This window comes from Macroventuria anomochaeta (assembly GCF_010093625.1).
Source record: "Macroventuria anomochaeta strain CBS 525.71 unplaced genomic scaffold BU25scaffold_1, whole genome shotgun sequence".
NCBI classification, from domain to species: Eukaryota; Fungi; Ascomycota; class Dothideomycetes; order Pleosporales; family Didymellaceae; genus Macroventuria; species Macroventuria anomochaeta.
In genome coordinates this window covers 618,425-638,763 of record NW_022985362.1, presented here as the reverse complement: position 1 = coordinate 638,763, position 20,339 = coordinate 618,425, and the positions used below count along the sequence as shown (strand labels likewise).

General features: G+C 53.0%; 9 protein-coding genes across 9 annotated transcripts; 4 read left to right on the top strand and 5 right to left on the bottom strand.

Moving 5' to 3' along the window:
• Window positions 1-226: 226 nt before the first annotated feature.
• On the top strand, window positions 227-2,129 carry BU25DRAFT_405287 (MFS general substrate transporter). Its single transcript, XM_033699740.1, has 2 exons — window positions 227-702; window positions 782-2,129. Exons 1-2 carry the CDS (start codon window positions 521-523, stop codon window positions 2,079-2,081), a joined length of 1,482 nt encoding a protein of 493 aa, XP_033567577.1. The 5' UTR covers window positions 227-520; the 3' UTR covers window positions 2,082-2,129.
• A 266-nt stretch (window positions 2,130-2,395) lies between these two features.
• Window positions 2,396-2,881, bottom strand: BU25DRAFT_486499 (uncharacterized protein; the record flags this gene model as incomplete). Its single annotated transcript, XM_033700162.1, has 1 exon — window positions 2,396-2,881. The coding sequence occupies one exon, from the start codon at window positions 2,879-2,881 to the stop codon at window positions 2,396-2,398; it is 486 nt and encodes a 161-aa protein (XP_033567576.1).
• A 53-nt stretch (window positions 2,882-2,934) lies between these two features.
• Window positions 2,935-4,516, bottom strand: BU25DRAFT_380733 (Abi-domain-containing protein). The gene is made up of 3 exons (XM_033699642.1): window positions 4,245-4,516; window positions 3,762-4,139; window positions 2,935-3,712 (listed from the first exon to the last, which is right to left on the bottom strand). The coding sequence occupies exons 1-3, from the start codon at window positions 4,311-4,313 to the stop codon at window positions 3,143-3,145; spliced, it is 1,017 nt and encodes a 338-aa protein (XP_033567575.1). The 5' UTR covers window positions 4,314-4,516; the 3' UTR covers window positions 2,935-3,142.
• Window positions 4,517-5,396: 880 nt separating this feature from the next.
• Window positions 5,397-7,905, top strand: BU25DRAFT_4813 (uncharacterized protein). The gene is made up of 3 exons (XM_033700152.1): window positions 5,397-7,035; window positions 7,085-7,669; window positions 7,723-7,905. The coding sequence occupies exons 1-3, from the start codon at window positions 5,498-5,500 to the stop codon at window positions 7,772-7,774; spliced, it is 2,175 nt and encodes a 724-aa protein (XP_033567574.1). The 5' UTR covers window positions 5,397-5,497; the 3' UTR covers window positions 7,775-7,905.
• Window positions 7,906-8,780: 875 nt separating this feature from the next.
• On the top strand, window positions 8,781-9,947 carry BU25DRAFT_405284 (eukaryotic translation initiation factor-like protein 6). The gene is made up of 3 exons (XM_033699739.1): window positions 8,781-8,932; window positions 8,989-9,060; window positions 9,141-9,947. Exons 1-3 carry the CDS (start codon window positions 8,898-8,900, stop codon window positions 9,772-9,774), a joined length of 741 nt encoding a protein of 246 aa, XP_033567573.1. The 5' UTR covers window positions 8,781-8,897; the 3' UTR covers window positions 9,775-9,947.
• A 60-nt stretch (window positions 9,948-10,007) lies between these two features.
• Window positions 10,008-11,793, top strand: BU25DRAFT_405283 (uncharacterized protein). Its single transcript, XM_033699738.1, has one exon. The coding sequence runs from the start codon at window positions 10,256-10,258 to the stop codon at window positions 11,672-11,674; it is 1,419 nt and encodes a 472-aa protein (XP_033567572.1). The 5' UTR covers window positions 10,008-10,255; the 3' UTR covers window positions 11,675-11,793.
• A 460-nt stretch (window positions 11,794-12,253) lies between these two features.
• Window positions 12,254-15,596, bottom strand: BU25DRAFT_426936 (uncharacterized protein; the record flags this gene model as incomplete). Its single annotated transcript, XM_033699947.1, has 4 exons — window positions 12,254-14,284; window positions 14,332-14,439; window positions 14,490-15,457; window positions 15,533-15,596. 4 exons carry the CDS (start codon window positions 15,594-15,596, stop codon window positions 12,254-12,256), a joined length of 3,171 nt encoding a protein of 1,056 aa, XP_033567571.1.
• A 2,600-nt stretch (window positions 15,597-18,196) lies between these two features.
• On the bottom strand, window positions 18,197-19,570 carry BU25DRAFT_453153 (uncharacterized protein; the record flags this gene model as incomplete). Its single annotated transcript, XM_033700069.1, has 1 exon — window positions 18,197-19,570. One exon carries the CDS (start codon window positions 19,568-19,570, stop codon window positions 18,197-18,199), a length of 1,374 nt encoding a protein of 457 aa, XP_033567570.1.
• A 126-nt stretch (window positions 19,571-19,696) lies between these two features.
• On the bottom strand, window positions 19,697-20,322 carry BU25DRAFT_4712 (uncharacterized protein). Its single transcript, XM_033700151.1, has one exon. The coding sequence runs from the start codon at window positions 20,205-20,207 to the stop codon at window positions 19,824-19,826; it is 384 nt and encodes a 127-aa protein (XP_033567569.1). The 5' UTR covers window positions 20,208-20,322; the 3' UTR covers window positions 19,697-19,823.
• Window positions 20,323-20,339: the final 17 nt, after the last annotated feature.

The window sequence follows — 20,339 nt, the reverse complement described above, 5'->3', positions numbered from 1 at the left end:
CAGAGCTGTATCGTACTGCGAACGACCAGTGACGAGAGCTTATGCAGACCAAGAAACTCAACAGAAAAGTCGTGTGCCAGTAATCAATAACCATCACTTCGGATGTCGGTACAATGGCAGGGCTCTGGGAATGCCTCTCGGGTATCTTCGGCAGTCGTTCCGCATCGTGCATGTCATCTCGCGAAGGTCATGCTCTGTCCTCCGCACCCGAAAGGCCATAGCAACTCTAAATCCTCTTGGAGTTCTTATCAGCTGTCGTTTGAATGCTGATCTAAAAACACCATGATTGACCATCGGCAGGTTGTATGTACATGAGTCACATCCACTCACCGCATCACGCTACCGGACATGGAAATTCGCGAGTCGCGCTAGCGCCGCAGTCCGCTACAGGGCGTGGACCCCACCTGTGATAAATAAGTATGGCTTGGTAAGAAAAAAGCACTGCCGACATGTTGATTTCTGATCTCTTCAACCTCAATTTTTTGCATAGCGAGCATATTTAGCAAGAGCTGGGAAGCAGATGGCAACAGTAGAGGAGCAGCAACCGCTGCTCAGACCAATTGTTGAAGATGCTGAGGCGGATGCAAAGCATGACGAGGTGATCTTGGACTTTGAGGCGGGAGACCCTGAAAACCCAAGGGAATGGGATCCAAAATTTAAGTGGCTGATTGTGTCTCTTCTTGCGTTTATGGCGTTCACTGTGTAAGCCGCTTCTGTTTCATTCTCCATTTTCAATGCCGCCATCAAATCCCCGGAAGATAGGGTACTGACAAACCCCCAGAACATTCACATGCATTGGTGTCGTCCCAATTGCAGCCAGCATAGTTGACGAACTTGAAGGCAAGCATGCGAGCACATCGACCAGCGCACTCCTGGTCACCATTTGGGAACTCGGCGAAGCAGCTGGCCCTCTTCTCATCGCGCCCCTCTCCGAAGTTTTCGGTCGCTATCCTGTAATGAACGGATGCAACATCGTCTTCATCATTGCAACTTTCCTCGCTGCTGGCAGCAAAAGCACTCGCCTCCTGATCGCCGCACGATGGCTCACTGGCTTCGCCGTCGCCTCGAACGTACTCAATCCCAGTATCATTGGAGACATCTTCGAATCCGACCAGCGCGGCTCAGCAATGAGTCTGGTCTCCCTCGCTCCTCTCATCGGCGGTGCAATTGGCCCAGCGATTGCAGGTGCGATCGCGCAAACCCTGGGATGGAGACAAGTCCTTCTCATGGCCGCAGGTCTAGCCGTCATCGCCGAAATTCTCTTCCTAACCTGCTTCCGCGAGACCTACAAAATGGCCATCCTTCACCAGCGCATCGCGCGCATCAAGCGTGAGAGCGGAGAGTTCAAAGCCGAACCCCTCGCGCCAAAGAGCAAGCACGAAGACCTCTTCAAGATCTGGCACGCGCTCACGCGCCCCTTCGCAGTACTCTTCGGCTCCGGCGTACTGATGGCGCTCTCGCTGCAAGCATCCATATCCTTCTCCTTCTTCTACGTCATGTCCATCAGCCTCCCCTCCATCCTGCAAGAAACCTACAACTTCAACCCCGCCGAGACAGGCGCAGCGTTCATCATCTTCAGCATCGGATCGCTTCTCAGCGTCTTCCTGTGCAATGCTTTCCTCGACCGCATATACATCACGCTCCGCAACCGCTCCACGCACCCAGACCAACGAAAACCAGAATACCGCCTCCCGCTCACCGTCCTCGGCGCGGTCTTGCTGCCCTTCAGCGTCACGGCGTATGGTTGGACCGCGCAGTACAAACTTCCTGTGCCGCTTCTACTCGCTTCTGTCGCGCTGCTGGATTTTGCGCTGCTCACTAACATCATCCCAATGCAAGCCTACATCGTAGACGCCTGTGGCTTGTACTCGGCGAGCGCGATGACGGGTGTTATTGTCACGAGGTGCTTGATGGGGACTTTCTTGCCGCTGGCTACGGGACCGCTGGCGGAATACCTTGGGTACGGATGGGGGTTCAGTGTGTTGGGGGCTGTGGCGGCGGTTGCGGCGGTGATTCCGGTGGCCGTGTTGAGGTATGGGAGCGAGTGGAGGCAGAGGAGCGAGTATACGAGGGATGCTTGAAAGTATGGCACTGATGCTGTTTTGGATGGTGATGAGGTTATGAGCGAGTGGTGCATTTTCACCGGCGTTTGTTTACAGCCACATCAAAAGGCACGGAAAGACTAGAAACAGGATAGACGATCGAGATGTGTTCATGCCGAAGAGATACGTTATAGAGTTACGAGTTCAACTTATGATCCGGCGGAAAGGAATTTTGGTAACTTCATGTTGTGTATCAAATTCACATGGTGTTATCGATGTAGTTACTGACGCCTGCATGGGAAAACCAAGCCCGAGATGAATGGATAAAACCAGTCCGGACCTCCAAATATTGATCACCATCCATGCATTGGCGGAGCGCAGAGGCCGAGGGAATTAGTGAACACCATCGCCTCCGAGGTACTCTCGTCAATAATGATCTTTTGTGGGTTGACGGTCCCAGCTGTGTCTGTGCTGCCAATCGCAGTCGGCAGCGGACCGACTTGATCCTCATAGTTATTGGCATGGCATGTGCTCTCCAACTCTTTCGTTACAGAGGATGTGCTCGACTTGCCAGGTATATCTGTCAGTCTTGCCGACTTTTGGGTGCTGTGGGCATTGGTGGTCGTGCTCGTGTCGATGGCCTCGATATTGTCATGTTCATGGACTGAAGCAGGTAGCGAATTGGCGAGGGCCTTCTTCTCCTCCTGAAGGTCGCAGGTGCTTTTCGACTCTTTTGTTGCACTCTGTTTGCCGCCAACGTATATGAATGGACTAGACATATTGTACTTCCCGCCAGCTTTGCAGGTGATATGGCATGACTCTGGGACCGGGTGGAACATGATGGACGATAAATGAGGCAGTGTGGTTGCGATGTAATCGAGATATGCGGAAGGCCATATTGCAGTGAAGAGCTAGCAGATATAATAGTTCTATAGTCCCGCACTGAGACACGATTGTGATTCATGGGCACATGAGACATGGCTGATTGTTTCGGAAGGACTCAGTATCCACCAAGTTAGGATATGTCATGACTGAATTGACTCTTTTCGAGTCTCAGTCTACTTTGCTTCGAGCAAAGATACCCATCAAAACTGGTACGGTCACTGCGAGATACCTGACTTCGCACCAGCTGGTACCTTGCTATCCGCCGACCGAACCAACAGAGCATGCGTGCTCTCAGTCAACTGGAAAAGCTGAAAGTAGAAACCTACAGCTCCCGTTATCAGAATGATGTAGTACGCTACAGTCCATGCAACACCCTTCCCTCGATATGGCGCAGCACTCTTCGATCCATCATTCTTCCTGTCTACATCTGGTGGACCAATCGGCACCCCAGCTTCTACTCCAACGCGCCCGTACACGCGAGGCAAGCCCATCCAGTTGCAGAATGTATGCGCCAGTATGCACGTATAGACATTACCTGTACGGAGGTACAAGAAGGTGGCAAAGAAACCGAACAGCGAGGTGTATGCGAACTGGAATAGCGAGCGTAGCATAGCCATTAGCATTGGGACTTTTGGATGCGTGATATGGAACTCGTAGAGGTGGTGGACGTGCGCGATGCCGAAGTACAATGGGGTGAGGAAGACGATCTGGTTCTCAGTGAAGTGTGCAAGTAGGTGGAGTGGGACCATGAGCGAGCGCCATACGATCTCTTCACTGACAGGGCCCTAGACTGGACATCAGCGCTGTGTTGAATGTTGGGGTTGAGTTACTTACAACCACGAAGTTCCTATATCCGATCCAACTGCTTAGTGTTTCGTGAACTCCCTTGAACTTGATCCAGTCTTTCCAGTCACCATCTACAACACCGTTCTCGTACAAGGGTCCAGCAAACAAGATGCATACTAAGAGCATGCCTCGTACAATGTCGAAGATGGAGACTGGCCATATACCAAGCAGGTGCAGCAGCTGGTATGCTGAGACATCATGCTGGTACAGGTACAGTGCGGTGATAATCGTGCAAGTGGTCGTGGAGAAGGTCACCGCCCGGGTCCTGGCGCGTATAGAGGAGGGCGCATCGCGGGTGAGAGTTGGAGATGGTCGAGTCGCCGAAGATAGATAGAACGGAAGTACGTAGATAACCACGAATGCAGTCTGAGTATTCTCTGGTCAGTGTTTTCTTCAGGTGTGTTTAGTGTGACAGTCGCGATAGGCTGTGAACAATAGTAGTAGTGGAGGGGTGGGTAACTTGAAACGCACCGACAGTAGAGCCGCAGCAGTGGGAGACACGATTGGCGCCTTAGGAACTGGCAAGACGTTAGACTTCATCGTAGCCTTGGAGTGAACGTCGAGCACCGAAACAGCAGTGCAGATGTCGATTCAGACTGGTGTGGGTCGCGCGGGCGTTTAAAAGATGTAGGCCTCAAGGGCGCACACAGGCCAACCATTGTCCTCAAACTTACCGCCTTTGACCCTATCGTACATGTTGCTGAGACGCTCTCGCCAACCGGTCACAGGCGGTGGCATCGTGCGTGCGCTGGCCGTCGCAAGCCTGCGAAGCAGGTTTTGAATTCTAAAGAAAGCTCGACGGAGGGTTTATACATGCACGAGCTGTCCCCGCGCGGTCCTCAAGCTCCATCGTCAACCAAACTCCGCAATCGATACCAGCGACCGAACAAACACTGCAAACACTCACCCATCACGTGCGCGCCAGACTTCCACCCGATCCGATTCGACTCGCGCCAATTCACCCCCGGCGTCCTCTTCCCGTCGTCGCGCATCCCTGCTTCGTGCAGACCGCACGACTGCATTGGCCAGTTGGCATCCAGTGAAGATCAAGGGGGAGACCGTTATCCGGTCCGTGGCAGCACGTCACTGGCCCGTTAGAACCTCCTAAAGTCGAACTCATTTCGCGTCCAGCCCACTACGCGTCAAGTTGCTTATCGACAAGTTGACCAGGGGCTTCGTGGGCGAAAGCGAGGGGTTCCTGGAGAGAATCGCATCTCAACGCGGTCCTGCGATTCATAGAACCAGTTGCTAGGGAGCGAATCATCAGTTTCCTCAATTTTCAGAAAAAGGCTTCTGCACAATTCGACAGTTACGGCACGTGCTCCGGTACCTGACCAGGGGGTGGGCTGCACAATTGGCCCAGCTTTGAACACCCTGCAGCTCGCAGCACCAACCTGCATCTTGCAGCAGCCAGCCTTGACGACTAGGCCGAGGCGGCCGGCCACGTCTTCCTGGAAGTTTATCATCTGGTGTCCACTCCTCACCTCCATTCTCTCTTTTTCGAAACTCCGCGCTTCTTAATGGCCTTGAGCCCCATTCTGTCGCTCTTTTGACATGTTTGTACATTGTTTCTTGCTATTCCTTCTTTGACCTGACATTTCAAACGTCGCTTTTTCTGTGTTTTCCCATATTCCTACCCTTATCCTTAATGGTCCGTTTCAGCCTGTCCGCACGCGTCCGAGACCTCACATTTTGTGGTACCTGGTACAACATCACACCACAGCATGTCTTTGAACTCTGATCCACGCCATCGCGCAACCACATCGCAAAATTCCATTACATCGCCACTCGCACAAGCTCCTAAATTCACCCCACCGTCACATCCGCGACCTGCTCCTGCCTTCCGCAGGCCGCTCTCCGAGGCATCAGATCAGTCCAACCGTCATTCAGGCCCAACTATTCGCATTGTCGACGATCCTGGGAACGACGTATACGACAAATTTCCATTGCCCAGCGAACCCTCGCAAATCCTTCCACCTCCTCGAAATGCGCCAGGTTACGCGTTCGAGACCCCAGGATCTCGTGTTTCAAGTGGCAGCCGGGTTGCCAATGCCCTCGCAAAGTTCGAAGCCATCGGTGCCAGCAGCACCCTTGCTCCACAGCCACCCTCCTATCGTCCAAAGAACACTTTCAGACACTCGGTGTCGACTAACACGTCTGAGGACGACACCCTTGTGGGAACTTTCAACTCGCGATCCTCCCTGAGATTTTCCCAAGGAAGCACACCCCCGTCCTCGCCTGGTCAAGCTGAATTAAAGGACTTTGAAACAGGGCTGGAAGTACTAGAAGAAGAAACAACTCCTCCTGCTAGAAGATCCACTATACGCGCTGTTCCACCTTCATCGTCCGGTGGTGAATCAGTTGCAAGTCGTACTCGCGCCTTATCGCCTCAGGAATCTGTTGCATCGCTTGCCTCAACCATACCTGCGGCCTCACCCACCTCGCCTAGTAATGCCGACCGAAACTCGACGGGTGTCAGTCGACCGTTACCGAAAGAGCACACCCCGTCTGCCGGATCTGAAGACGGACGGCAACAGGCTCTCGATAGTGACTTTTCGCATCGACAACTTGTATTGAAGCCATCCACGGAGTCGTTTGCATACTCTGACATTTCGTCTACTAGCATCGAACCGAAACAGCCTACCTTCTCGCCATCGCCAACTATTCATGAAGCGAGTACAGCCACTTGGGCAAGCGGGGTCAAAGTCAACTATCCGGTCGTACGCGCCCCCACCGCCAACAGTCAGCGGGCCGAGTCCCAGAATACACCGAACATTGCATCCCGAATGCTCGACCGCGGTCTGGCGCACAACTGGAGCTCCCAGCTCTCCACTATCGCCTCCGTTTCTGAACGCGACTCTCGGTCACTTGCACGTGGATCACGATCGTTCAGCCCAAGATCGCAGTCATCGGACAGTTATGCAGAAAGAAGTCAGACGCATCTGCCGAGGAGGAGAGGGCAGACTGTTGGAAGCTACAACTCTTCGTCAGACAACTACTCATCCGAGCCTTCAGAGTCGGCAGTTCCCCTGCCACTGTTTTCGCCGCAATTGCAACCGTCTAGCGAGTACAACGAGAAGAGCTTCGGAGATGAGGATCTCGACACAGTCTCACCACTACCCCCATCCAACACAATTCGCATGAAGAACTCAGGATATCTCCGAAGACAAAACAGCGAGACATCACTAAACTCGTCGCGACCAGGCTCGTCACAGTCGGATGTTTCCACGTTCAATCGCAGCATCATCCCAGCATGGGCGAGGTAAGCTCTCCGAACAGCAAGTGAACAACAGACACTAATATTGTTTCAGGGCATACTACCAACGCGGTGAACGGATCTCAATGATACCTGCTGCTTCAGAATCGTCTGGCAGCATACGACTGGGAACATCACACAGCGGTCGCACCCACACTCCTTCCGAAAGCAACTTCCCAGCGCACATCTACCGCCCACGCAACCGACCACACAACCGCGGGTCACACGCCGACACCATGTCGCTATCTTCAGAACAGCTGATTGACGAGAATGGCTACGCGACCGGACCTCATATGCAGCCCATCAGTGGTTGGTCAACGCCACACCTTCGTACCGATAGGCGCGGTTATCCTCGCTACAGTTTCTGGAAGGCACCATCGATGGACAGCGATTTCGGCAAGCGACCCTTCAGCCGACAAAACAGGCAGATTCTCCTTTTCACGTTGGGATTCATCTTCTTCCCAGCATGGTGGATCGCCTCCTGCTTACCGCTGCCATTCGACCCGTCTTTGGTACAGAACGAGAGTCAAGTCGACTTCGAGCAGCAGTACGCCCAGCAAATCGCGACCGTAGACGACAAGGCATATCAGAAAGCCAACTGGTGGCGCAATTTGAACAGAGTGATGTCAGGGGTTGGAACGTAAGTTCAGGTCCTCTTCGATTCTCCATTATCTCCTTACTGACCCGTAACAGGCTCCTAGTTGGCGTCATAGTTGCACTTGGCATCCTGGCTTCCAGGATGTGATTGTCTGCTTTCTAACTCGCAAACAACATCACCAATCTACAACACATCCCCCACGAATCTCTCTGTCATATCGCCACTACCTCTCCATCGACTATACCCGCCATTTCGAACCACTCTCGATAACGACCGACTTACGACCTCACTGATGCCTTTCACGCCTGTTAATGTATTCCCTCGCTACACGACTGATGCTCTTTCGGATTTCTTCCAGATTTCGATTCGAGTCACTTTCGGCAGCGCCGTTGTACAAAATTCTCTTTGATTAGTCAGACGCATCTGGCGCACACATTGCATAGCTTAGCGGGCGTTCTCTTTGCTTCTGACTACCCATTTGTTGTATATTCCAGCCGTAGTCTGCGTGCAAGTTTTCTTTTTGTATATCCAAGATTTGAGATCCGGATAGGGGTCGCTGGGATTGTAGATTTGTAACCAGAGGGGCAGCACCACGGTGTTTGCTCATCGATAATCGTAGTTTTAGATAAACATCCGATCCAAAGATATTGTCCAGACACTCCATCAATCCATCAGCTGACGACATCAAAATTCATCAAAAACATCGGTCCCTCCTTGGGCCGCGCAATTCTCACGCACTGTGCTGCTTCTTGCACAGCCTCAGCCTCGCCTAACTTTTGTGACACCAGTGTCAGCATAGTGACATGTGCAAATTCGCGGGCTGACAGCTTGGCCATCAATGCATCCAGGCATGAACGTGCAATCCTAGGCTCAGCGCACGAGGCTCGCTCGGGTACTGCCTGATCTGCCAGATGAGAGGATGTTTCATGTTCCGAGTGCGAAATGATCCAAGGGAAAATCACGACCCACAGCCTTGTGATGACTGTTCATAACCCAGTCATCGTTTGCACATGGTTGCTTTGGGAGAGGACGAGGTGGCGAAGTGCAGTTGAGGCTGGAAGGAGCCATCATCGTCAAGATGAGTCGAACTGGTCAAAGCGCCTAGTGGGGCAAGACATGATGTCGCGCTGGTACAAAATGATCTACCGCCTATTGAATTCTTCACAGAACGCCGAAGAGCTCTATTGCACGCGACTCCACTCTACTACTCCTACCACCCTCCTTTCTCTACCCAACAGAACCACAACAGTACCGCACAAGACGATCCATCATGGCTGTCCGCGCGCAATTCGAGAACTCCAACGAGTATGTACAGAGCGGGGCAAATGCGCCCCATGAATAGTTACTGACGAGTGGCGCAGAGTCGGTGTCTTCTCTACACTTACCAATGCCTATGCGATTGTCGCAGTAGGCGCTTCCGAGAACTTTTACAGGTACGCAAAGCTATGCGCGCTGGCGTTCTCAGCGCTGTCATGTCGGCAGCTCAATGCAAGAGCTAACATATCACGCACAGTGTTTTCGAAGCTGAACTCCAGGATGTCATTCCCATCTGCCACGCCACAATCGCCGGGACTCGCATTGTCGGCCGTCTGACCGCCGGTAACAAGAAGGGTCTCCTCGTCCCCACCACCACAACCGACCAAGAGCTTCAGCACCTGCGCAACTCGATACCAGACAGCGTCAAGATCCAAAGGATAGAAGAGCGGTTATCAGCTCTCGGCAACGTCATTTGCTGCAACGACCACGTCGCACTCGTACACCCGGATATCGAGCGAGAGACAGAGGAGATAATAGCAGATGTGCTTGGCGTGGAGGTCTTTAGGCAAACGATCGCGGACAACGTTCTCACAGGCTCATACATGGCGTTGAGCAATCAGGGCGGCATCGTGCACCCCAAAACATCGATCCAGGACCAGGACGAGTTGTCGAGTTTGCTCCAGGTCCCGCTTGTCGCTGGTAGTGTGAACAGAGGTAGCGCGGTCGTCGGCGCGGGTATGGTCGTCAACGACTGGATGGCAGTCACTGGTCTTGACACAACAGCGACTGAGCTTTCAGTCGTTGAGTCTGTCTTCAGGCTGGGCGAGGGCAACGGGCCAAGCAACATCAACACCACACACAAGGACGCTATGGTCGAGTCTTTCTACTAGACGGTGTCTATTGTGTATGGGCTCATGATCTCTCTGCACACTTTTTCGAGCGTGGCAGATTGAGACAAGCCAACAAGTTGTGTCTAAGAAGAATCGAGCGAGGAAAAAGGGTACAGGATTGGTATCCATATGCTCTTCTAGCTTAGTAACTGAATGATACCAGACGAACAGCAAACCATTTTGTACACAATGACTACAACTTTCGCCGGAGCAGTGTCCTTCATATCGTAATACTCATCGTTCCAGCTGTTAGGCGTGAGTGGTTGCATCAACTAGGTAAGGCTGAAGGCGGTGACACTTATTCTGCCACCAGGCTACGCCCTCACCTACACTTTCCCACCTTTTACAAACACACATCTACCAAACTCAGAGTCGCGACCGCCTCTATGATTACATGACACAATCTATAGGCGCGTTTGGCTTGTGATCAAACCGCCTAGCTCTATTCACGTCCAACACGCAGCCTGCCTAACTACCGAACATGGCCTCCAACTCGACGATGCTCACGAAGCGCAGCGCTGCTGGTGCGCTCATGCCGCCTCCTCCAGCACCAAAGCGAATAACGCGGCCTTCTGTAGTCCTCGACGAAGATACGTATGTCTCAGCGGTATCACACATCATTCGGCGCGACTTCTTCCCGGGGCTGGCCGAGTCAGATGCACAGCGCGAATACCTGAATGCGCTGGAGAGTAAGGACAAGGCATGGATCCGCGAATCTGGCAAGAAGCTCACCCAGGTCATGACACCTGTGCCCCATGGTCAAAGGCGAGCAGCGGACAGAACAAGATTCAGTAGACCAGGCGGCGCAAGCTCTACAGACAAGACTCCCAGCGTCTGGGGCGCAGATACACCCGTCACAGTCGCCGGCACCGGTGCAGACGAAGAACATGAAGACGGACTAGGAAAGCTAGACAAAGTCGACCTCGACATGTCCCTCAACGCCTTCCAAGCAAAGTACACCTCCGAAGACCAAGAATCCTTCAGCGCCATAATCGACAAACAAAACCAGAAGAAATTCGAAAAGAACACCTGGCTCCACGACGGCAACCGTTACGCCTCCAAGCAGCGCCTTGCCCAGCAAAAAGTCCTCGCCGCAAACGCCGCCTCAGACTCGCAAGCCCTCACCGTCCGCCCAAGCCAGAACCTCGACGACCGCCCCGCCGCGCCCACGATGCACAAACACACCGCCTTCAACACGCTCATGTTCAACCCTGACTCTGTTGAGTCCTGGGCCTCGACGAACGTTGCCCGCGCAGAAAGTGCGTCTCTTGCGCCCCCGAGACAGACAAGGTATGCGAACACGCGCCTCCCTGCTGAAACTGAACCCCTGCCGCGACCGGCGAGTCCTACGCTCTCTGCGATTCGGGATGCGGTGTCGGGCAAGCCGAGACTAGGCGCGAGTGAGGGCGGGTACACAGGCAGTGAGACGCCGCGAGTGAATGGGTATGCGTTCGTGGATGCGCAAGCGCCTGAGTCGGACGACGAGGATGCGCCAGAAGATCTATTAGAGCGCTTCGGCGTGACAGGAGAAAGTGCAAGCAAAGCAACGCCCTTCAGTATGGCCGAAGCGAGCGAGAGAGAGAAGATGCATCACAAGATGGTGGATCAGATCGGCGCGAAGCGCGCTGAAGGTGCGAGTAACAGAGCCGGGCCAGCGGGCAAGGGGTTGGGAATATTTACGAGCGAAACACCGCGTTTCTTGAGCGCGCCTACACCGGCGACAAGACTTGCGGCGCAGACGCCAGGAAGGAAAGGCAAGGGCGATCTTACTCCTGCGGCGCAGAGGCTGCTCGAGAGAATGGGCAAGACGCCGAGAGGCAATGGAGCAGGAGGCTTTGGTAGCAGGAGTGGGAAGGGGCAAGATTGGACGCCAGTTTCCAGAGCGAAAAGGAAGCCATGATAGCTTATGTGGAATAGTACGGAGAGGAGGTGATACCGGCCTGTACGAAGTGCTCGAGCGGGTTGGTGGAGGGCTAGTGATACGCAAATGAGAATACTCATACATTCATTCGAGATGTCATCATGTATTTTGTAAACAGATCTTGATTAAGTGTACAAATAAGCAACCATGGTGTTGTCCGAAGACGAAACAGACTCCAACCTCTCGTCCGTGGTATCGAAGTGAATACAGAACAGTGCTACAGATGTGAGACTACGTGTCCACGCTATGCAAAACGCCAATGCTGAAGTAGACAATGTGCCGTTGCGCACCGACATCGCACCTCGAAAGCATAGCAATAGTAATAGTGAAACCAGATAACCCAATACAACCGACCCCAAGCAAAAGTCTTCCTGCACACTACCCCCCTCAACGATGAAGCGGCTGCCGATCTTTTAGCGATACGAATCTTTCCGCAGACTGCGCCTGCGGCGGCGAAATGGGTGATATGGCAGGCTTCTCGAATGGCGGCAGAGCTGGTTCGAGAGGCCTCTGTAACACACAATCTCGTTCAGTGACCCAGGATGAAAAGCGGCCTTCCTAACCACCACCCCCACCCCGTCCTCTGCCGCCACCAGGACCATTGTACGTCCTGAACTGCGTGCCAGGCACGTGATAACTCCTATACGCACGCCGCGGCCTACTCTGCGGACCCATAAAATTGCTGTCCCGGCCCTCGCTCTGCTCGCTGTGCGGATTTGGCTGTAGGGGCGGAGGTTGTTGCTGTGATATCGAAGCCGGGCCCTGTGGTGGTGAGAATACGGATGCGGCAGGAGGCTGGCTGTGTGGATTGGTCAATCCTGAGTATGGCGGAGGTGCCATGCTGGCTGGGAGGATTGGTTGGCCGCCGTACTGATGGATTTTAAGTGGCGGGTATGGAGGAGCGTTGGGTGGTGGAGGGAGTGGTGCTTGGTAAGGACCGGGTGGCGGGGCGTAGGCGTGCTGATATGGCGAAGGGTACGTGTGACCGTATGGACCTGGCGGGGGAGGTATGTGGGGAGGATGTGAGGCTGATGGGTAGTTCGAGGTAGGTGGTTGGTGCGGCGGTCTCGACGCTTGAGGCGGAGGGACCGGATCGTAGTGAGCGAAGCGGAAGTTGATATGGGCTGACGGTGGTGGACCTGGAGGTTTTGGCGGCAATGAAGCATACGGACTCTGGTGTGTTGGTGTGGGTCCAGATCTGTTCGGCTCGCCGTGATAAGGCTGTGGAGGGCTTCCTTGATATGGCGAGGGACGAGAAGCTTGCGAACCACTCTGACGCCTGTCTCGGTCCCAGTGCGATTGCCCTCGATCGTACGATCCACGACGATGCGAGTGGTGTCCATTTGTATCAGATGTACCTTGTAACCCAGTGGAAGGGTGTTGTGGGTCGTACCCAGGAGCAGCTTCATGCCTGTTCTGTTGTAGATACTCAGACCAGTGAGACCTGTCCGGGCGGACTATGCCGTGTTCTTCCGCCTTCCTGTCGAGCAGCTCCCTTATCTTGCGCAACACATCTCGCGGATCCTTTCGGAGTAATGACTCATCAGCTTCTCTCGACGATGGGATGCTTGGTTGCGGTGGAGCGCTTGGTTGCTGCCATGGCATGAAATTTGGTCGTGCTGGCGATGGCGGCTCAGTGGCCGGAGGTACTGGTCCACTCAGTGCGTCCATCAATTGTTGATCGACAAGATGCTCAGTCTGTTCGGGTTGGTCTGGTTGATTGACGATGTTTTCCAGCCGTACAGCATCACCTCGGGACGGTGTCTCGTGCTGAATGCCTTTGTCTCGTATGGATGGTGTGCTTGGTGGCTGAGGCTCCTGCGTCAGAGGTAGTGATGCTCGTGGTTTTGAGACTGGCACATCTGAATCGTTATTAAGCATATCCATGATGCGGTGAGTCGTTCGTGCAGGGATTGGCTTCTCAGACATCTCCGAGGTCTTTGTGGCATTGATTCCATTGAGCCCTGGTTGCAAGGCGTCCTGAGTGTGGCTCGAGATTGGCTGCGACGTCCTTGTCGGACTGCTATGAGCCGCTTGTGAAGGTAAAACCAACGGTGAGCCTGGAGCAGGTACTGGTGATGGTTGTCTGGCAAGGTGCTGTTCAACAGCAGGCGGTGCAGTCTGCATAGGCTGATGTGGTTCCTCGGGTGCTGCTTTGCCTGGAATAACGATGCTGGGGTCGTGAACAGGTTGTGCAGCCGAGATATCGGCAAGGAACATAAGCATGGTCGCTTGGTCGTTAGGAATGACCTGAACCTTTGGCAGTCGAATTTGTGGCGATGGCGTTCTCTCAACATCATGTGCAGCGTCTGCAAGACTGGTGATGTTGTAATGTGCGATCGCTTTGGTGCGGTCAGGTCCAGCAAATCGAGCAAAGCCGCCAGTGAGATCTTCAATCGAGTCGTCTGCATCCTCATTCTGTTCGACAAAGGTGGCGCGAACTTGGTCAAACAGCTTTCGCCTGACATCATTTTCAAGTTCTCGGTCAGCTTCAACATACGCTCGACTACGCGACGCAAACTTGGAGCCGAGTCTGTCATCAACACCTTCGACAGGATCATCGGTGTAGGTTGGTGGCAGCACATTGTCCTGCATATCGTTAGATCACTTAGCAACTGAGCATTGGCCATATCTACCTCGTCATCTGTGGCATCATCTTGCGCCACTTTCCATTCACGCTCGATCTGCTTTAAGCGGAAGTAGCACCGTTGTAGATAGTCGTCTCGTAGATCCTCGAAGCGATTCTCGGATGTATTAGTGTTGTTGCATAAATCATGTACCCTTGTTGACTTACGATGTACTGCTGCTTCTGTATCTGTTCTTCAGCTACACGCACTCGGTCCAGCTGATCGATCCTTTCCGAACGCCATGCGGCAAGATAGTCAAGCTGAGCATCTCTTTTCTTGTCCAGGCCATCCATGAGTGGTTTATACTCCGGACACTTCTTGTGATATTCCGAATCATCATCAAGACTCTTGACCGTTCGTTGTGCAAGTTCGTCTAAAACGCCCTTTAGCACTTTTGCAACGCTTCGATAACTTGTCTTGAGGTTGAGTTGTCGGCGCAGATCCACTTCGACATTCATATCCGGATGCGGTTGGCGTCGGCGACCGGGGAGGCGCTTTGGAACCTTTGCAGGCGCATCGCCATTGGCAGGCAAGACATTTTGCAGGTTCAGGCTGACCGCAACATCAGGAACCTGTTCTGGAGAATTTGGCGCCGTGCTTGCATCTGTCAATTCTGGAGGTTGGTCGGTTGAATCGGCAAGTGCGCTTGTTGTTTTGCGCTTTTTCCGGCGCGGTTGTTGATCGGAGATATCGCTTTGAGTACGGGTCAGAACACCATTTGGTCGCGTTCTGCTGGACTGCGTCGAGTCGTCTGATGCGCGCCTCTTCTTCCCGGCAGTCTTTGACACCTGCAGGGTCGCTTCAGGTACAGGCTCGTCCAGCTCTGGAGTTTGGGTTCCATTCATAGGAGTGTTGTTACCAAATGAACCATTTGGCGAACCAGAATCGGTCGACATTCGGCTGCGCTTGGCTGGTTCATCGTCAAAGTCTGATTGTTGCGCAACGTCGTTCAAAGAACTACGACGGCTGCCGGAAGCTGCACTTGATGGTGCAGCTGGGCTCGTATGATTAGACGACGTCTTTGCAGCACGTCGTGTTGTCATATGTAATAGGATGTCTGGTGCCAGCCGGGACTGCTTCCAGTCTTCTCCTTGTTGCTTTCGCTTAGTGGGTACTGCACTAGTCCCGGCACGCGCTAGTTGCCAAGTCAGGAACAAGTTGTATGGGAGGCAAGTACGAGCAACAGATGTGAAAAGCGAGAAGAACGTACCAGGTGCCATGAGGTTGGTTTTCTTCGTAGGCGGTGTAGGTTTGGTTTTGCGTTTTGGTGGCATTGTGAGAACCTCAAGCCTCGTGGGCTAGCTCCCGAACGCGTGACTTGAGCGAAGACTGCAAAACGCAGAGGCCTCCTGGGGCCAGAGATACTCACCAGAGCAGTACCGAGCACGTGAAGATATTGTGGGAAAACTTCGAATGAGGTTGGACCACGATGCGGGTCTATGTCTGTTTGTACTGTAAGCAAATGCTGTCAGCCGCTGCGCGCGACCAATATTGGAGCAATCAAGATTGAGAACAACTGAATCGAGTGGTTCCAATGCCTCGCCTACTCAGGAAGAGACAAGTTTGCTTGTGAATGCGCTGGAAGGTGTATGTGAAAGGTACTTACTGTGACCAGTCCCTATTGGCACGTCGCTGTAGGACTTGCTTAACAACGCGGTGCTGTATGCGCAGCCAGCAGACTGAAAGTCTTGAAGACCCACGATATTGTCTGACGATAGTTTTGAGAGACGTTGCGTGAGCTGCAATGGCAGATGCAGCTTCGTGGTTCAGCCAACCTGACAGACGAAAATGCTCCCGCGAAGGGCAAAGGTGGAAAGGAGTGTCAGGCGGACAATCGCCGTCAAATGCTGCTCAGATAAACTAGAGTAGGCCCCGGTCACAATCCATGAGTCTTGGGAATTGTCGACGGCGCTGGAGGTTGAAGTTGATGGTCTGAAATGGTGAATCTCGTGCTGAGATCCTCCACGGGATCCACCTTGTCACCCTAATTGAGCCTAGTCCTCACCCTGGTGACCAATGAAATCTACGCAGTACGACAACCACGGGTTCACTTCGCACCACAGAAGGACAAAAGGCTTCGGAGTATATAATGTTCAGGCTTATCATAGGAACTGACGCTTCGCGATCACAACTCTCAGTAACGACAGAGTATACTCGTAAATAGGGCAAGAGTAGTTGGCATGCCAGCCTCGCGCCTGCATACGCCACCAACCAAACATGGAAAGAGCGAAGATTTCATGCGCTGGAGATCACCTCATCACCATCAAGTCGTGCTCAAAATGATTCTGTCAAATCTTCATCTACTCAACATCATGTTCATGTTCATCGTCTCGCGATCCCTTCTTGGTGTCTCATCTGCTTCATTCGATGTTTCTTGTCGCACATCTTTAGCCGCTGCGCTAAACGGGATGATCTTCCGCCTCGGGCCTTGCAGCCTTGCCTTTCACGCAGCAAACGAGACGAGGCAGTGCGAACGGAAGTAAAGTGACACGCTGAGTTCAAACAGCTTCCAATAGATCGTACTTCCTGAGGCGACCAAACAAAGTTGTCCCTCATGTCTTTGTTAAGGTCCTGGAAGATTCTGACCTGTGCAAGATAACCAAATTGCAACTTCACATGAGCATCACGCAGAAAACAGAAGCGCATCCGCTGGTGGATAAAAGCAAACTCACGTCTTGCCTCATCCAAAGCAAGAGTCAAGCGGTGCTACTCGTGCGTGAACAGCAACTTCAAGGCAGGTGCCGCCAGACTTGCTGTACCGCATCTTTGTTGCTATGCTCCCGATAACACAGGACCGATCCTAATGAATATGGCAACAGACCCTCTGCAATATCCTTCTAGCCTACAAATCTTCCATCACCCTTCCAACCTTCCACACTAACAGCTGTAATCCATCTAACCGCCCAGCTGGTCACCATTGCTTACCGTCTTCCGCTCCGCTGACATGCGGTGAAGGTTGCTGCAGCGATGCAAGACCTGCCATCCGAACCTTCCAGATGAGCAAGCGAAGGGACTCCACGTTCTGCGTTGCAGCCCTATGCCTGTAACAAAACACCAAGGATGACCGTTGATGAACTCCTCGCCTGAGTCTCTCACCTGATTCGTTCCGCCTCTGCACAACTCGCCTTGCTCGGTAAGCTCTTCGACGCCTGCGCCGCAACAAGCATGAACCACGTTACCAGTGGGGTCGCGCTCATGCACACGTGTTTTCCCATCGATCGCAATAAGTCTTTATCGTAGAAGGATTGCGGAAGGGCCTTGGAAGCAGGGCGGAACGGAAACATGGGGTACGGAGATTGCGGTTGTAACGAGTATGGTTTGGAGTCGTGTGATCACGATGGCCGTTATGAATGTTGGGCGCACAACTACTGACTCGTGCTATGATGTCAGAGCATTTGAACAAAATTGCAACTGTGAAGTCTAGATGTGCAAGTGCTGAGATGCAGTGTCGTGAATTGAGTTTGATTTATTTGGGTTGGTATGTTGGATATCTCTCCTCCCATTGCTAGGTAAAATCTATGGCCCAGCCATTGTTATATGATATCGCAAAAGTAATACTACAATTAGCGATACTGCTTCTTCAAGACAATGTTGTCTTGTGGTATGATGGACGAAATCGCTGACCAGAACGCTTGAAGCTCAATGCTCAATCATCAGAATGTGAGAGCGGAGCTGTGTAAAGTGAAGAGGAGGTATAGCGCAGTAAATCAAACGCTAGGTACAGTATCGAACAGATATAGAGAGAGTGATTCTGCAGAGTATAGACAAGAAAATCGTGAAGCGTGCAGCACATTAGGTCCGTCATTACGAAAGTGCCACCCCAAAAGAGCAAGACGCCTGAGACAGAGATCTATGTGTTTATTATATGCGATGTTCACCGGTCGGGTGAGTTGCGGAGGCTGACTTTTCGTGATCCGCTCATGCTGCTGCGCGGCGATGAGTTGAGGACGAAGTCGGGAATGGGAGGTGTCATTTCCCTGCTAGGCGGCGAAGGCGTGCGGGATCCAGCGTGGGGACCGACGGTACGGCCTCGCAGACTCTGGGCCGGAGCCAGAGGACTAGGGCTTGTGGTGTTGTTGCGCAGGTTGCTGTTCGATCGCATACGCATGTAAGGCCGTGCTGGACATGCGATGACTTGATCTGCGAGAGGGCTGGCGATGATGCTTGTACCAGGTGTGGCCTCTGGTGGTGGAATAGGGCTTTCTGTCCTGAAAAGAGGGTGGATGTGTGCCTCGCTGACTGCGGGGCTGGGTGGTCTTGAAACATCCGGCATCATGCGAGGTGCAACAAGGTCTTCTTCCGCCAGCTCTTCGTCAATCTCAGGCAGGAAAGGGCCATCCAGGGCGCGTGCCGGTGTGACAGATCGACTGCCTGGGATTGACTCCAAAAGTGTACCCTTCGATGGGGCTGTCTGCATCACAGCATCTCGAGCTTGGTTGCTTACACTGCTGGTGTCCCAACTGTCAAAGCCATCCGAATGTGATACGTTGTCGATAGAGTAAGCATCGGAGTATATGCTTCTCGTATCACGATTGAAGGAAGGCCGGCTAATCAGGGTTGTGCGTGATGTCACAGGTCCAACGGCGTGACGAAGGGACTCCCGGAACGACTTGAGCGACTGCGATGAACGGGTGGAGAATGTCGGCGATGGGAGAGCCGCAAGAGGAGATGATGGTTGGGCAGGCTTCATGGCAAACATGTTCCTGCTCGGCGCCGCACTTCGCATCTCCGACATGACCGAGTCTCTGGGGCCAGAGACGCTGATTGACTGAAGCTTGGGTGTGTGACGCCTCCAAAAAGCGGAAGAGTACAGCGCAATTTGGCTGATGCACGAGATCATCCATACGAAAACATGGCCGGCAAACATTCCATCCCAGTTCGAGATTGGCCCTGCTGATGAGCTGCTAACAACCTTGTTCCATCCTGATCGGATGGAGACAATCAGGACGAGCGACACAATCAATGCCGTGGAAGACAAAACAACACTGACACCAACTAACGCTCTTCTTGCCTGAGTTGATCGCTCCATGAATCCGTCTCTTCGTCGTACATCCTGGACGATGTAGAAGCCAACACAGCATAACGATACAGCATCTAGTGCACTTGCTGCGACGGCAATGTGAAGGAGGGGGGCCTGTGTAGTAGAGATAGACGTCGACTCGATGATTGCGAGTACTGTGTCAGCAGCAGTACTTGACCACGCTAAAGTTTCAAGGAGCGAGACGTAGAACTTGCGTGACCCAACCATGCTGCTGCCCGCCAAAGGAAATCCTCCGAACAAAAGAAATAGAAGGTTGCTTCAGTGCTTGTGGGGAATCCAGCTAGAATATGATCGACGAGGATACTAGGGGCCAGTCGGGCTCAGTGAGGTTGTTCGTTGCCGACTTTGGTCGTACAGTCCAAGGTGTGTATACTGAAACGTTCGGCGAAAGAACTGCTGTGGATCTCAAGAGGTGGACGTTGCTGGTTTGCCGATGCAATGCTGGTCGAGATTGAATCCTTCAAGAGAGGGAACAGTGGAAATCGTTTGGGTAATGCGGATGGAAAGAACGGATAGATCGTCGGTGTTGCTGTGGTAAGACGCGAGGCGGAATACCAAACACCAAAACGCGTGAGAGTCGCGAAATGAAATGACGAATAGTCGTAGCTGCAGCTAACTGTAGTCGAAGTCGGTCGAGGGCGACGCGGAGGCCCAAATAGGAAGCGAACCGTTGAACGGATGTGTGGCTGATGCGGGCGTCAGGTCCGGTGGTCTTCGTAAACAACCAACGGCCTGGATATAAGGACTGTGGTTGGCGGAAAGCACAAGCGAGCGTTTGGTAGAGACGGGAGCGAAAGAAGTGTTGAATGAAGGACAGAACAGCACCACATAAAGAGGAGAGCATGTGGGGACTCACGAGAGTTAATAAATTTAGAAGAAAGCAGAAGGCTGATCTGTGCCATTGTTTGGCAGCTGGGGGCCTACCACTGCGTTGAGCAACACGGAGACAGACTAGGGATCCAAGCTAGCATCCTGG

Coding starts and splice junctions, on each gene's coding strand:
- BU25DRAFT_405287 (XM_033699740.1), top strand. CDS start 521: ATGGCAACAGTAGAGGAGCAGCAACCGCTGCTCAGACCAATTGTTGAA. Junction 703..781: donor GCGTTTATGGCGTTCACTGT/GTAAGCCGCTTC, acceptor ACAAACCCCCAG/AACATTCACATGCATTGGTG.
- BU25DRAFT_4813 (XM_033700152.1), top strand. CDS start 5,498: ATGTCTTTGAACTCTGATCCACGCCATCGCGCAACCACATCGCAAAAT. Junction 7,036..7,084: donor ATCATCCCAGCATGGGCGAG/GTAAGCTCTCCG, acceptor ATATTGTTTCAG/GGCATACTACCAACGCGGTG. Junction 7,670..7,722: donor GTGATGTCAGGGGTTGGAAC/GTAAGTTCAGGT, acceptor GACCCGTAACAG/GCTCCTAGTTGGCGTCATAG.
- BU25DRAFT_4712 (XM_033700151.1), bottom strand. CDS start 20,207: ATGCTCTCCTCTTTATGTGGTGCTGTTCTGTCCTTCATTCAACACTTC.
- BU25DRAFT_380733 (XM_033699642.1), bottom strand. CDS start 4,313: ATGAAGTCTAACGTCTTGCCAGTTCCTAAGGCGCCAATCGTGTCTCCC. Junction 4,140..4,244: donor CTGCTGCGGCTCTACTGTCG/GTGCGTTTCAAG, acceptor GAGAATACTCAG/ACTGCATTCGTGGTTATCTA. Junction 3,713..3,761: donor GATATAGGAACTTCGTGGTT/GTAAGTAACTCA, acceptor TGTCCAGTCTAG/GGCCCTGTCAGTGAAGAGAT.
- BU25DRAFT_405283 (XM_033699738.1), top strand. CDS start 10,256: ATGGCCTCCAACTCGACGATGCTCACGAAGCGCAGCGCTGCTGGTGCG.
- BU25DRAFT_405284 (XM_033699739.1), top strand. CDS start 8,898: ATGGCTGTCCGCGCGCAATTCGAGAACTCCAACGA. Junction 8,933..8,988: donor CAATTCGAGAACTCCAACGA/GTATGTACAGAG, acceptor CGAGTGGCGCAG/AGTCGGTGTCTTCTCTACAC. Junction 9,061..9,140: donor GCTTCCGAGAACTTTTACAG/GTACGCAAAGCT, acceptor TATCACGCACAG/TGTTTTCGAAGCTGAACTCC.